This window comes from Diaphorina citri, unplaced genomic scaffold, assembly GCF_000475195.1.
Source record: "Diaphorina citri unplaced genomic scaffold, Diaci psyllid genome assembly version 1.1 scaffold3916, whole genome shotgun sequence".
Lineage (NCBI taxonomy): Eukaryota > Metazoa > Arthropoda > Insecta > Hemiptera > Psyllidae > Diaphorina > Diaphorina citri.
In genome coordinates this window covers 8166-24143 of record NW_007381315.1, presented here as the reverse complement: position 1 = coordinate 24143, position 15978 = coordinate 8166, and the positions used below count along the sequence as shown (strand labels likewise).

Below are 15978 nucleotides of genomic sequence, written 5' to 3'. Positions count from 1 at the left end.
AAAAAACGCTCATATGTTTGTTCCTTGCTTTCGGTCGTCATTTGACAACTTGTACTTGGTTTCAGCTTCACATTACACAGGTAGATTGCTAACTGTGTCCACCACAGCATTCAGTTTGACTGTGCTTCTGGGCCCATGCGTCCTGAAAAGGAAAGAAAGGATTTAGTAGGACTTCTTAATCTTGCCCTTGTGTTAACAAGATTACACAAAGGAAATTTGGGTGTCTTATTGAGCCTTCTAAAGTTTACTGAACCATGTCTGGCTGGGGGACGTTAGACAGGGAGTAGACCAGCTTAGTCAGGCTGGGGGATTTTAAACAGGGAGTATAACAGCCTGAATTTCCCTTGCTAAAGAAATAGCAAAGGGCACTAGTAGAATTTGTAGCCAAAACCAAATGTCAGCCCAAAGGCACGGGAAAAGGCGAAGAAAAGTGACATTAAACCATAAATAAATAAGCATGATCATTACCTTCAAGTCTATTTCTTGCTAGGTACGGGCGTAATCTTGACTCAGGGGTTGGGCGGAAGAGCTCACGTAAGTGAGAACCCTGCCACTTAAAATAAAGCCCTAAAAAAAAAAAAGTGTTCCCACTACACACGAGACGATTTTTCCGAACGACAAAAAATGTACTGTAGGCAATGTAATAAGAGAGTTCCCACTACACACGACGATTTTTTTCCGAACTCTTTTAGACGGCTGGGATAAATCAACGGGACTTTTCAGTCCTATTCGGACAGGACAAACAAAGATAATGAAAAATTCGCGGAAGAAGTTGATGACTATTAGATTTCAACAACAGGTATTTTATATTCTATTCTTTTTTCTTGTCGCAGGTATCTCTTCTGATTCACTTGGCCGATGAATTCTCAACTGAAGACTTCTGTACAGTCATTCGTAGAGGCAAGCAATTAGTTAATAACATACATTAAAGAAAAAGTTTAGCCCTTAATAACGGTCGGTCAAAAGTCAAAACGTACATTTCTGGAAACCTGGCCCAGGGGTATTTTTCTACACATCGAATATCATTGTTAAGTTTGAGCCACTTGGGCTGAAATATTAAGTCCTAAGAGACACGATCACTTTCAGACTTGTTTGAAGATTTGACCCTACGTAGTGACCAAACAGTACATTACTTGAACCTCGAGCCAGGGACACTTTTGATCTACATCCTAAAACAAACCTCTCTGAAAAGTTTCAACGAATTGAGCCAAAAGGTAAAGTCCTGAGAAACGCAAACTCCTTTCGAAATTTTCCCCAAAGTTTAGCCCTGAATTCCACTACTTTTGCCCTAAATATTGGCCAAACCATACATTTCTAGAAACCTGCCCCTGGGACACTTCTAATCTACACAATTAAACAAAATTCTTCTCTGTTGAGTGTGAGAGAATATTCAACTCACAAGGAGAGGATCCAGCTTCATTTTGTTGTGCTTTCCAGTACCAGAAAGGTTAGACTCAGCCAGTACTTCTCGAGGGAATTTATTATTATTATTATTTATAGTCATCATACGAAATTTCTCTTTGGACTAGTTTGGACTGGCAGCGGGTGTGGTTGCGCCATTACTTCCAAACTAGTCCAAAGAGAAAATTCGTATGATGACTCGAAAAAAAAAGCATAAAATACAGCTTTACCGTCCTCAGTGGTGTAGTGGTCAAGACGCGGCTAGGATAAATCAACGGGACTTTTCAGTCCTATTCGGACAGGACAAACAAAGATAATGAAAAATTCGCGGAAGAAGTTGATGACTAATAGATTTCAACAACAGGTATTTTGTATTCTATTCTTTTTTCTTGTCGCAGGTATCTCTTCTGATTCACTTGGCTGATGAATTCTCAACTGAAGACTTCTGTACAGTCATACTCGAGGGAACAAGTAGTCTAGTAACGTGATTGCCATTTTCTCTGGTGTAAGACAAGTGGTGTTGATATGAATGAGATCACTGAAAGTACTCGAGGGAACAAGTAGTCTAGTAACGTGATTGCCATTTTCTCTGGTGTAAGACAAGTGGTGTTGATATGAATGAGATCACTGAAAGTGCAGAAAAAAATGATCATTTTGCTAGAAATGCAACACCATTTCTTTTTCTTTTTTATTTTCCAAGCAAGATGGTAAAGGGTTTTATTTAGGATCTTCATGAATAATCTGAGAATTCAATTTGGACTCTCAATATCAATTTATGATATTAGGTATGTGATGAATTGGTGATAAACCATTTGATAGACCCATTTGCACTCACACCCTCAGGAGGTTATTGTTATTGGCACTAGGCTTAGTGTGATGAATTGGTGATAAACCATTTGATAGACCCATTTGCACTCACACCCTCAGGAGGTTATTATTATTGGCACTAGGCTTAGTTACTTACCTTTTCTTGATGGGCACTCGAACTCGTAAGTTTTGATTTTTCTCATCTCCTAGCCAGCTTCCCTGTGGAAAATCAGCCTCTGTGTTCAGGGTGACCACAGTATGAGATTTATCAAGTAACAATTGAGCTTCAACTGTGCTGCATGTTGAGGTGCTCAGCTTTTTATCTGACATGAACACAACTGGATTATTGCTGAAACAAGACAGAACTAGAATGAGAATAATTTAATGATTTGCAAGATATTAATAAAAGGCAATCTTGTGGGGAGGGGGGGAACTAAATAAATAAAGGGGCCATGAAATTAGTAGTTACATGTAGAAGCAAATTTACTGTACCTACTTACCTTGTTTTTGTTGCATTCATGACATTTTCAAAGAGAGCTATAAGCTTCTGGAGTTGATTATCAATTTTGTTGAGCTTGGACATACATGCCTTAGTATCATTACTCTTGGATTTTTCTTCTGTCAGACAGACTGTTTTCACTATTTCTTCACATTTCTCGGAGACTGTATTTAGTTGACTTTCTAGTTTGTTTAACCTTTCATCAAGGTTTAACTGAATGGCAAATATTTTCTCATTGATTTCTTGTAAGATATCAAAAGATGAGAGTGAAGGTTTCAATCGCTTGATCTCAAATGACATAATCTGGAAATGAAGAACAGTAGGAGTATAAGTATAAGTAGTGCTTTATTTAGACTGTCAGCTTAGAACAAGTTGTTCCATTATACCAACAGTTTAATAGAGCACCTCTTTATTGATATAATTTTGTTAGGTTACAAAATTATAAAAAAAGTAAGAAAAACATAAACAAATTACAAATTAAAGTTCTGGAAGAGGAGAAAAGTTAGAGAGGAGACAAAAGAAAAGAATAGAATAGAATAGAAGTGATGGGAATGATGATGAGAACATTAACTCACACATTCAAACTGCACAGTTAAGGAAGTTAGGAGGGATTGATAGGAGGGGATGGATAAGGATCAAAGTCAAATGGTTTTGTTGCCAACTGCCTCTGTCATTAAGGTTTTGAAGGCAAAGAAAGAGCAACATTGGAGGATGGAGTAGGGGATAGAGTAACAGAGGATGTGAGGAGTAAGTAGCATAATTGCATAACTATGCACAATAATAATAAATGAAACACACAGCTAGTCAATTCAGCCTAGTTACCTTAGAGGGAATGTAACCCATCTGCCTTGTGAGCACTAGCTGTGGGTTTGATTCCCACCCAGGGCAAACTATCCTAAACAGATCAGGTTTGTTCTTAGAAGGGCTCTGGATTTCTCCAACCCTGTCTTCCTCTCTTTAAATTCCCACCCAGGGCAAACTATCCTAAACAGATCAGGTTTGTTCTTAGAAGGGCTCTGGATTTCTCCAACCCTGTCTTCCTCTCTTTAATTTTGAGTGGATACCTAATACACTTTCCTCTAGCAAACTTCTTCCATACAATTAGGGTACTTTCAGTAGGGTAAAAACAACAAAAGGAGCAAGCTTATGGTGGAATGGGGCTTTGAAAAGTGAACTTACCCTGTATCTTAAAGCTACTGAAAGTAAGCTTTTAACTTTTTTTAGTGAAGAAGTCCAGTGGGTATGACACAGAGGTGTTTGAACAAAACTTGGTACCTGTGCTATACACTTTGAAACAAAAGGTGATCAGATGAGATGATCCACTAATTAGGATATCAGAAATCTTCCTGATCCTTTTTCAATCGAATGATTAAAGAATAACTGCCTGAACGGCCTCCTAAAGTCTTCCAACAGTACACCTGTAAACTTTTCACTTTTCCTCAATAAAAAAATATTCAAATTTCAAAATTTTCCGCTGTATAAAAATCAATAGTTTTTTACTTCCCCAACCGAAAAAAAAAAACATTCAAAAAGCCAAAAGTTGGGGAAAAGTTCAATGTTGCCAGATTGGTCAAATTGTATTACCGTACACTTTTTCCGATTACCGTACATTTTTCCTGAAAAAGAGACTTGACAACACTGGTTTTTGGGTAAACGAAAAAAACTTTTTTTTTGCAAATAGAAAAGACGAAAACTCCAAATTTCCAAAAGGAAAACCAGAAAAAACAAAAGAAAAGATCAAAGTTTTCTCCAGCTTTTCTTATTCCTGAGAATCTTGAGATCTCTTTATTTTCCTGTGTTTCGTTCTCACCCTTTACTTTTCTTCTATTTATAAAATTGACCGGGTTTTAAATCACTTGAGATCTCTTTATTTTCCTGTGTTTCGTTCTCACCCTTTACTTTTCTTCTATTTATAAAATTGACCGGGTTTTAAATCAGTGTGTGTTTTGTGTCTATTCTCAACATGGCTACTAATGGAATCAAAACTTCTCCCCAAGTGAATGCTAGCCAAGGATGGCCTCGCAGGCCTTCTGGTGGAGCTGTGGTGGCCCCTGCAGCCAACCCAAGTGTACCAGGACAGCTCAACTCTAAATTTTACCCACCCTCCAACTCGACTCTGGTCACTGTCAACAGGACCATTAATTTGTAAGTACCTACCTTTGATTGTAAGCCATGCTCTACTACAGGGATTGACAAGAGGTTTTCTAGTAGCTCATAGATAGTCACACAAGTTGAGAGCAATTATTATGGGAACCAAAAATTTATGTTACATTGTAATTTTTTGGTTACCAGAATAAGCAGACATCTACAATACAATAGGAAAAAGAACCTGTGAGTAAAACTATCAGCCCAAAGCCACAAAAAAAAAAAAAAAATTGTTTGTTCAAATTAAAACTGTGTACCAGGACAGCTCAACTCTAAATTTTACCCACCCTCCAACTCGACTCTGGTCACTGTCAACAGGACCATTAATTTGTAAGTACCTTCGATTGTAAGCCATGCTCTACTACAGGGATTGACAAGAAGTTTTCTAGTAGCTCATAGATAGTCACACAAGTTGAGAGCAATTATTATGGGAACCAAAAATTTATGTTACATTGTAATTTTTTGGTTACCAGAATAAGCAAAAATCTACAATACAATAGGAAAAAGAACCTGTGAGTAAAACTATCAGCCCAAAGCCACAAAAAAAAAAGATTGTTTGTTCAAATTAAAACTAATCGCTTTGAGGCCAACTGGTTTTAACAAAATTTTCCGAGTGGATGCCCTTCGCACTCAACCTTCGCTAGGAAATTTGGACTAGTTTACTCTCTGTTTATAGTCCCTTAGCCAGACAACTCTAGCAATAGGCTACTATGATAAAAGTCCATACCTAGGCTGGACTTGAACACACTCCCCTGATTACCACGCGAGCGTTTGGCCACTACGCCAACAGGGCAGTGAAATAGATTTTTTTTTTTTTGGGACTAACAACGGATGCGTTATCGTTCCGGAATCAAAGAGAGACATGATAGGAGTAAGCCAGGCGTTCCGAGAACGAACCTTATTAGGATTAACCTTATTCTTTAGGATTAAGTGCGCATCTAGATTGAGTATTGATTTTCTCTTTTCAGGTATCCCCTTTCAAACTACACATTTGACATCAAGGATCCACTCTTTGAGAAGGACTCCTCAGTTCCTGCCAGATTTCAGAGAATGAGAGATGAATTTGAGAAGATCGGCATGAGAAGAAGTGTTGATGGAGTGCTCTTAGTACACGAGCATGGACTTCCTCATGTTCTCATGCTTCAACTTGGTACAACCTTTTTCAAATTGTAAGTTGTGGTTACCTACCTAAAAAAAAAAAAAATGTCCATTACCTTACCTAGTACTTATTTTGGTGAAACAGGAGCATTTATGAAATATATCTCAAATCTACTAGTCTTAGTTCAAGTATTTTACAAAGGAAATAATATGCTCAAATATTTTATTTTTACAGACCTGGAGGAGAATTGAATCAAGGAGAAGATGAAATTGAAGGATTGAAAAGATTGCTGTCTGATGTAAGTTTGTGTTAATGATACCTATGTAAGTAGTGGAACTTATTAGGGATCAGAACATATATCTTGAAGAAGTTATAAATTGTGTAATTAATTGAGTTTAGTAAGACTTGCTTTTAAAGACAGTCAGGACTGCTTAAAAACAATTACCTATAAGTTTTTTGATGATTTATTTGCAACTGTTCCTATTTTTAGACACTTGGCAGACGAGATGGTGTGAAACAAGAATGGATTGTAGAAGATACAATTGGTAATTGGTGGCGGCCCAACTTTGAGCCTCCCCAATATCCTTATGTACCAGTGCACATCACAAGTCCAAAAGAGCACAGAAGGCTGTTCCTAGTCCAGTTGCCTGAAAGGGGTAAGCTCTCTTACCAAGTTTATACTGAATACAATATGCATGTTTTAGTCATATGATACAAGAACTTGGTACTTGTTCATTTTACCTTGTGTAATTCAATGAGTAAGTTACCTTTTATTTGGTATCTTTGGTGATATCTCCAAAAGATACAACTTCCTCTGGTAAGTTCAATCGAAAATTAAGAAAATCAATTTGGTGTGTGTACAAGTTCTACGGAACGCGAACTAGTAAGTCTGCCTTAAGAAAAGCGAGATGGTGGTCACATAAATAATTTTCAGCTGTGGGGAAAGCACAGTGCTTACCTAAAGTTCTAAAAGAAAAGTTTCCAATCTACAAGCCACTAAGTAACTTAAAAACTCTAGATCACTGTTATTTGTGGATACATGATCAGAACGATGTTGATATTAAATTTAAGCTTCTACCCCCCAGTGTAACTACGTACTCAGTTGTATTCTTTGGTTTCAGCGTTCTTTGCAGTCCCCAAGAACTACAAGCTAGTGGCTGCACCTCTGGTTGAACTCTATGACAATTCGCAGGGCTATGGTCCCATCATTTCCTCACTACCTCAAGCCTTGTGCAGGTAAATACTATAATTAACCTCCCTTGATAATGTAGACGTTAAAGCGTTAAGACTCGCCTGGTAAGCTTGTAAAAGATGGTATAGCCAGCCTTGTTAGCTTGGTTGGTAACGCGTCTGCCTTATAAGCCCTAGGCCGCGGGTTCGATTCCCGCCCGGGGCGGATGTTATCCTGAACGGATAATGTTGATTATCGGAACGTCTGGCTTTCTCCTATCCTGTAGACGTTAAAGCGTTAAGACTCGCCTGGTAAGCTTGTAAAAGATGGTATAGCCAGGCTTGTTAGCTTGGTTGGTAACGCGTCTGCCTTGTAAGCCCTAGGCCGCGGGTTCGATTCCCGCCCGGGGCGGATGTTATCCTGAACGGATAATGTTGATTCTCGGAACGTCTGGCTTTCTCCTATCCTGTCCTCTCTTCAATTTCGGGACGATAAGACCTCAGTAGTTAGTTCCTCTATCAAATCTCTTAAGAAAAAAAAACGATACAGTCAAGTTACAGAAGATTACGTATTTTGTTCTTTCCAGGTTCAATATGGTTTACATGTAAGCAGTGCGCGATGCTTGGAGATTTACATTATGAATTCTTTCCTCCCAGTCCAGAGTTACTCTCTCAATTCAGACACGTTTGGAAGGAATGTCTTTTCCCCCTTGTAAAGAAATACCTTTAAATTGTACAAAAAATTGCTAGTGTTTATTCCTTTTAATTTAATTGCCTGGTACCATTTATAAATACTTGCCTAACCGATACTTTTTTATGGATCTCATATAGCCCTATGACTGCTAAGGTTTTTAGTCACGGGGCTTTTACCCTCCATTGACATATAAATTTTAGTATAAAGTGGGTGACAAGCTACCCACTTTATATTAACCTCACCGAGCGTGAGTGGGGTTTTCTGGAAAAGCCAGCAAAACGTGACGAAAGTGGGTGACAAGCTACCCACTTTATATTAACCTCACCGAGCGTGAGTGGGGTTTTCTGGAAAAGCCAGCAAAACGTGACGGTCACTGTCACCCATCCAGATATGTACGAACCAACGTTTGCTTAACTTCAGTGAGCTAACTGGTGCATTCAACGTGCTATCGCCGCTGGCTAATCCTTCCTGATCATAGTTGTTTTTTGGAGGTGGAAAAAATACTCCTCTCTGATTGGATAAGATAACGGTTGGGTAGGTGACGGTGTTTAGATTGACTTCTTTTTATTGACAGTAGACTGACGTACAGTTTTAATTCGTTGCTCTAATAAACAGCAGTTGCCAGCAGGCACTTTTTATGAGTATGAATTGGAGGTGTTTTTACTTTCTTTCGCCTTATCCAGGAACAAAATCCCAACGCCAAACCCAACAGGACCTAAATAAAGCAGCAACTTCCTCTTGCCTTTGTGAATTTACAACTTCCTCCTTCCTTTGTACATTTCTGTCCCATTTTTCCAACTTGCATTACTTTTTTTAGTCCTTGTTTTCTTCTAAGAGAGGAAACTGAGAACTATATTTTTTTACATCTATTTGCTCAAGACAATCTGACACTCATACCTCCTACCTTAATTCATTCAGAACTAAAATAAAGCAGAGTTCTGTAAGAGGGAGGGTGTGGGTTCAAATCCCCATCAAGGCATGGATTTTTATCCACAAGGTTTGCTGGCTTATTGTTTCAAGAGTTCAAGTGCTAATAAAAACAAAGCAAACTAATACAAGTTTAATGAAAATATTGTTTTATTAAATTTTACAAGGGTGAAATATTTATAAAACTAAAATTAATTATTGTGTTTGGTTATGATCTTCCTATTTTCCTACACTAGTGAGAAAAAGAAAGATCACAACAATTTCAACAAGAGCAAGACTTTGGATTTTCATGTCAGCATAGGGATAAAGGAATTATTTATTTTGACAGAGAGCTCTATATTTATGTTCTTGACCTTTTTAGCGCCGGGAGGCCCGCGAACGTCAAGAGTTCGAAGCGTTGCTCGGCCTTAATTAATAACTAGTGGTTGACCCGTCCTTTGTACGCGACCACCACACACATGCACCACACACACCCATCACACACACACATACGGTCGCGCTACGCGCTCCCTGATATGTCCCACAGTGCAGCATAATAGGCATAACTTTGAACCGCTGCCATTTTGAATCAGGATGGAATGTGACAATTTTAAGTAGCCTATGTCACCCCGAGTACTCTTCTTAACAACCACAAAAAAATTCATCAAAATCGGCGAGCCGTTTTCTCGCGAAAAGAGGACAACCAAAGGTCCATTTATTTAGCGTAACAGACAGACAGAAATTTTTCTAATGTGATTTTTGGAATCGGGGATGCATAAGGAGTAAGAATACTTAGAAATTTTACGATTCTAAGCAATGTACAGACAAATCTACAATTTCATTTATATATATGTTAACACGAATGCCTATTCCCAAACATCTTTTGAATAGGTCAGGGAAAAGCAGACATTTTTAGGGGGAAGCTAAAATGAAACTTTTTTCATTGGTAAAATCTTGCTTGTTCGGTCTTATTTACAAACAGTTACAAAAACATCTGTACAAATTAAAATGTCTTATGATCTGGTAGACTTAATTAACTTTGGACCAAAAATCTTAATTTCGATTACCTGCATGGGGAAAAATGTTTGTTTTTAACCATGTGAAAAGTGAATTAGGCACTCGAACAAGTTGAAATAAGGTTGAAGGAAAAGAGTAAAATGGATTTCTTCCCGAATTTGATTTGAGTGGTGGAAGAGAAAAAGAGCAAATAAAAATATTACTTAAATTTAACCTGAAAAGATTTCCCACTTTGCTCCTCGAGTGAGAATTACTTTTTTTTAAATACCGAAAGTATTTCAACTAATCAAGTATATAGGTCGATTACCTTGAACCCAAGTGAGAAGAAAAATGAATTTCCAGGTCAAGTTCCAACCCTAGTGAGTTAAAGAGTTAAACCATGTAAAATTTTTGCACCGCCATACACTTGTTATTTCTTGATTTACATAATTTAAAACAAATCTGTACGATCCAATTTAAATTCATTGACATCAAATTTCCAAGATTTTTTTTTTTTTTCAATTGAAGTAGACGAATTATGTACAATTAATTCAATGTTAACTTACACTAAAAAAATATAAATAAAATAAATAGCATCTATACTATTATTAATAGATTGATTTATACAACACAGTAGCCATGTTTTCATCACTTAGATCCCAAAGCCGGGCCCTGAAGTAATGTCCAATATATCTAAGGTGGTCTTGAAAAAATCTAAAACTCGATTTCTAGCTGGGAAAAATCTGGGGAATCCCTTCCGTAGGACAAATACTGATTTTGTAACCAGGAATCGGTCTCGCAAAACAATTCTAAACTATAGTTAACTTTCCCTATTTTGTTGGGTGTTGGATTCTTATACCTACTACCTATCGTAGAATAAATACTGGGATTTTGTCAGTAGGAATCGGTCTGTCTTCAACTACTCGTGGATACCTTTGGAAAATTCTTTACTTCCCTAAAATAAATTACTCTTTTACTTTCTATGTAGGACAGTCTACATATTATGACTATGTTCACAGTGGACTTTTTTACGATTTCTTTCAGTCCTTTGTAATAGTTCTGGGATATTTGTTTAGCTTTTTTCTTAGATTTTCCACGAAAATATTAAGAGCACTAACTTCAAATGAATCTGTTAAAATGATGAATCCTCCAAAACAGTTTAATTTGATGAAAATCCAAGAAAATGTCATCGCCGGTGATAATATTTTGTACCTACTTCTTGTATTTTATAAAATTAATCCGTACCCTATATTGTACAGGGCTAAATCTTATTGTGTTGCATGTACAAAGTAGAGGTAGGAAGCAAATATATAGGGAGCCAAGTATCTCATGTGTAAAGTTATCTTGAGTGGTTTTGATCTGTCGCCCTATATTGTACAGGGCTAAATCTTATTGTGTTGCATGTACAAAGTAGAGGTAGGAAGCAAATATATAGGGAGCCAAGTATCTCATGAGTAAAGTTATCTTGAGTGGTTTTGATCTGTCAAATTCTTTAAATTAGTGTTCAGTTACACACCAGAATTAAATAGAGGTGAGTGCTCTGTACGTGCAACACAAAGGAATTAATATGTTCTCTCTATAGAAATTATGTGACAAGTCTTCCTGATTTATTGTACAGTAGTGACAATGGTACCTCTAAACTAATACACTTGAAAAGGTACCCATTTAAGGTTATGAAAGCAGAGCGAGCATCTTTTAAAACAGCAAAGTCTTCCTGATTTATTGTACAGTAGTGACAATGGTACCTCTAAACTAATACACTTGAAAAGGTACCCATTTAAGGTTATGAAAGCACAGCGAGCATCTTTTAAAACAGCCAAATAATAGGTACCATTGAATCTACACACGTACTTTATAAAAAATATAAACTATTATCCTATAATGTAAAGTCAGTGGACTCTACATTTTATCCATACTGTGTATCTCTGTAAAATTGTTACCATTAGAAATAATGTACAGATATTATTGTATGAATGTGTCTGAGGTAGATCCAAGACCCTGAGTTTCAACCGGTGGTAAGTTCAATCGAAAATTAAGAAAATCAATTTGGTGTGTGTACAAGTTCTACGGAACGCGAACTAGTAAGTCTGCCTTAAGAAAAACGAGATGGTGGTCACATAAATAATTTTCAGCTGTGGGGAAAGCACAGTGCTTACCTAAAGTTCTAAAAAGAAAAGTTTCCAATCTACAAGCCACTAAGTAACTTAAAAACTCTAGATCACTGTTATTTGTGGATACATGATACGAAGAAAAATGACATTAAACCATAAATAAATAAGCATGATCATTACCTTCAAGTCTATTTCTTGCTAGGTACGGGCGTAATCTTGACTTTGTTGTTGTTAGAGGAGGAGGTGGAGGAAGAAGAAGAGGCAGTGGGGCGAGGGGGCTGAGGGATAATCGTGATCTCGTCATTGATCTTCAACGGCTTCAACATGGGATCCGTGCTCTGGCCCTGGAAAACAAAAGGGTTAATCCTCAGTAATTTCTTGTATAGCAATGACAGCCTATTGGAAATAATCAGCGATTAATCGATTGTATTGTCCCAATGACAGCATTGAAAAATGACGTACCTCCCTTAGAAAAAACAAAAAAAAGTACCAAGGAACGCATGAGCCATTCCACCGATATCAGGACATGAGGTGCACAATAGGACTGCCTGGAAGAGACTGACAGGAAACGCCGACCCTATTTAATTAGGAAAAGTCTAAGAAGAAGAAGAAGAAGAAGAAGAAGAAGAAGAAGAAGAAGAAGAAGAAGAAGAAGAAGAACAAGATTTTTACAAGATCAACTTATTGTTTCATTACGAATTTCATCAGCAAATGCCTTCTTAAAATTAAATTTATCCCAAGGGCAAGGAAAACCTAGACCTTTGACAAATGGAGTGTGCCTGAAGGCATGTTTAGTCTTTAGTCGCCTCCCTTAGAAAAAAAAAAAAAAAGTACCAAGGAACGCATGAGCCATTCCACCGATATCAGGACATAAGGTGCACAATAGGACTGCCTGGAAGAGACTGACAAGAAACGCCGACCCTATTTAATTAGGAAAAGTCTAAGAAGAAGAAAAAGATTTTTACAAGATCAACTTATTGTTTCATTACGAATTTCATCAGTAAATGCCTTCTTAAAATTAAATTTATCCCAAGGGCAAGGAAAACCTAGACCCTTGACAAATGGAGTGTGCCTGAAGGCATGTTTAGTCTTTAGTCAAACGAAAAAAGGGTTCAAGTTTTCGGCGATTCGATTCCATTCTAAGGATAAGGATTAGAGCTCACCTGAGGTTTCTTGTCTGTGGCAGGACGTCTGGGTGCCACACTATGGGCAGAGTACACGTGGTTCTCAAACTGACGGTACATGCCGAATGTAGCAGTACACACCGTACACTTGTAAGAGAGATGTGCCGGCTTCAGTGACATGTTGTGGTCCCGCGCCACGTGGTTCAGGAGCTTCCATTGGTACACCTGTTGTACAAGAATAAATAAATCCTAAGTAATCAAGGAATTTATTTGGAGTCCTATATCACACTTTTACAATTCCATATTTGGATCTAATTCATGCGGCGTTGTTGTTGTTGTTGTTGTTTTTTTTACGATCCTACGATGATCCTACGTTCAAAGTTCCTATTCTCACTTTCCACTCTTTCTCTCAGGGCTAACTTCTTTAGCCGGACCCGTCCTTGACCCGGTAGCCCTTGCACACTTCTAACAGATGTCTGGGGGGTTTTTTTTTTTTTTTTTTTTTTTTTTTTTTTTTTTCGATTTCTCTCCCTCTGTCTGTCAATGATCCTACGTTCAAAGTTCCTATTCTCACTTTCCACTCTTTCTCTTACTCTCAGGGCTAACTTCTTTAACCGGGCCCGTCCTTGACCCGGTAGCCCTTGCACACTTCCCACAGATGTCTAGCGTTTTGTGGCAGACTGGTTTCCGAGGTCTTAATGGCCTACAATAATGCTATATGTTTGGTGTGTAACACAAAAAAGGCCCACAATAACACAATAATCACCTATCTCTATCCTTTTATTATTTTTCTTCCTCTATTTAACTTTATTTCACCCTAACTTCCTAACTTGTAACGATTGACTGTTATTCTACATTATTATTTTATTATTAATAATAGTATTTCTACCTATCATTATTTTTTTATTATTATTATTAATTATTATTTAAGCAAGGTTTTTATTTGTAATTTGTGAAATTATTCTGTACCAAATACATAAGACCTTGTTTAGACTGCGAGAGCAAAGAGACTTTTCAGTCTCATTTCGGCAGTGAAAACAGGGTATATTCTATTCTATTCTGTATGAACATAAAACAAACTTACCCGTCCACACACGGGGCACCGGCCGCCATCCTTGCCCTTGTTGGCCGCCTCCTGCATAGATGACGTCACGAGGCCATGCGACCCCAGCAGATGTCGCTCCAAACCTTGATCTGTGAAGAAGCGGAACTGACACTTCTGACAGTTGAGCGGCGGCCGATTGTAGATCATCTTCGGATGGATCTTCACCTTGTGGATCCATTGCATGTGGTTGCGAAGTTGCTCCAAGTCCTGAGTGGGAAGAGACAGAAATAATCTCCATTATTCAAGAGTCTTTTGGTCTACATTTTATAAAGAACCTCTCTGCAAAGTTTAAAACTAAAGTCCTGAGAAGAGTGAACATTTTATTTCGAGCTTTTTCAAAACTAAAATCTTGAATAGCGGCCGAACCGTACATTTCTCGAGGTTGGTCCCAAGGAGACTTTTGATCTTCATTTTATAAAGAACCTCTCTGCAAAGTTTGATTGACTTGGGCCGAAAACCAAAGTTATTGAGCCTTCTAAAGTTTACTGAACCATGTCTGGCTGGGGGACGTTAGACAGGGAGTAGACCAGCTTAGTCAGGCTGGGGGATTTCAAACAGGGAGTATAACAGCCTGAATTTCCCTTGCTAAAGAAATAGCAAAGGGCAGCCACTCGTAGAATTTGTAGCCAAAACCAAATGTCAGCCCAAAGGCACGGGAAAAGGCGAAGAAAAATGACATTAAACCATAAATAAATAAGCATGATCATTACCTTCAAGTCTATTTCTTGCTAGGTACGGGCGTAATCTTGACTTTGTTGTTGTTAGAGGAGGAGGTGGAGGAAGAAGAAGAGGCAGTGGGGCGAGGGGGCTGAGGGATAATCGTGATCTCGTCATTGATCTTCAACGGCTTCAACATGGGATCCGTGCTCTGGCCCTGGAAAACAAAAGGGTTAATCCTCAGTAATTTCTTGTATAGCAATGACAGCCTATTGGAAATAATCAGCGATTAATCGATTGTATTGTCCCAATGACAGCATTGAAAAATGACGTACCTCCCTTAGAAAAAACAAAAAAAAGTACCAAGGAACGCATGAGCCATTCCACCGATATCAGGACATGAGGTGCACAATAGGACTGCCTGGAAGAGACTGACAGGAAACGCCGACCCTATTTAATTAGGAAAAGTCTAAGAAGAAGAAGAAGAAGAAGAAGAAGAAGAAGAAGAAGAAGAAGAAGAAGAAGAAGAAGAACAAGATTTTTACAAGATCAACTTATTGTTTCATTACGAATTTCATCAGCAAATGCCTTCTTAAAATTAAATTTATCCCAAGGGCAAGGAAAACCTAGACCTTTGACAAATGGAGTGTGCCTGAAGGCATGTTTAGTCTTTAGTCGAACGAAAAAAGGGTTCAAGTTTTCGGCGATTCGATTCCATTCTAAGGATAAGGATTAGAGCTCACCTGAGGTTTCTTGTCTGTGGCAGGACGTCTGGGTGCCACACTATGGGCAGAGTACACGTGGTTCTCAAACTGACGGTACATGCCGAATGTAGCAGTACACACCGTACACTTGTAAGAGAGATGTGCCGGCTTCAGTGACATGTTGTGGTCCCGCGCCACGTGGTTCAGGAGCTTCCATTGGTACACCTGTTGTACAAGAATAAATAAATCCTAAGTAATCAAGGAATTTATTTGGAGTCCTATATCACACTTTTACAATTCCATATTTGGATCTAATTCGTGCGGCGTTGTTGTTTGGGTTTGTATATCGTAATAAACAAATCCGGTAATTCTGGAGCCTTTAGGTCCAGACGGTGTTTTGCGATCCTGTAGACAAATCTTTCACACGTTCCCGATGGCCCAGTTCCTGCCCAGGCCGATTTCTCATCATCGGGACTCTCTTTCTCACCTTTCACTCTTATCCTGAACCTGCATATCCACTAAGTAGCCATCCCTAGCATTTTTTTTTGGTTGTGTTGTTG

General features: G+C 38.2%; 3 protein-coding genes across 4 annotated transcripts in view; 1 reads left to right on the top strand and 2 right to left on the bottom strand.

The window, feature by feature from the left end:
* Window positions 1-13: 13 nt before the first annotated feature.
* The window catches only part of LOC103520674 (MOG interacting and ectopic P-granules protein 1-like), a gene marked incomplete at its 5' end in the record, with an annotated part of 24127 nt that continues 8162 nt past the window's right edge, over window positions 14-15978 (bottom strand). Inside the window, 4 exons of the mRNA XM_008485773.2 lie at window positions 14-142; window positions 12009-12172; window positions 12992-13177; window positions 14037-14264. Coding sequence (XP_008483995.1) covers window positions 12017-12172; window positions 12992-13177; window positions 14037-14264 — 570 coding nt within the window. The remainder of the gene's footprint in view (window positions 143-12008; window positions 12173-12991; window positions 13178-14036; window positions 14265-15978) is intronic.
* Window positions 993-4152, bottom strand: LOC103520675 (protein BANP-like). Its single transcript, XM_026831701.1, has 5 exons — window positions 3887-4152; window positions 2709-3010; window positions 2366-2557; window positions 1959-2028; window positions 993-1477 (listed from the first exon to the last, which is right to left on the bottom strand). Exons 2-5 carry the CDS (start codon window positions 3005-3007, stop codon window positions 1391-1393), a joined length of 648 nt encoding a protein of 215 aa, XP_026687502.1. The 5' UTR covers window positions 3008-3010; window positions 3887-4152; the 3' UTR covers window positions 993-1390.
* On the top strand, window positions 4363-7955 carry LOC103520672 (cleavage and polyadenylation specificity factor subunit 5). 2 transcript variants are annotated; one of them, XM_026831700.1, is made up of 7 exons: window positions 4363-4562; window positions 4647-4852; window positions 5821-6021; window positions 6186-6249; window positions 6442-6607; window positions 7073-7187; window positions 7709-7955. In XM_026831700.1, exons 2-7 carry the CDS (start codon window positions 4671-4673, stop codon window positions 7728-7730), a joined length of 750 nt encoding a protein of 249 aa, XP_026687501.1. In that variant the 5' UTR covers window positions 4363-4562; window positions 4647-4670; the 3' UTR covers window positions 7731-7955. The 2 variants fall into 2 exon arrangements, with proteins under 2 accessions (XP_026687501.1, XP_026687500.1); XM_026831699.1 differs by having other exon boundaries at window positions 4407-4486; window positions 4569-4852.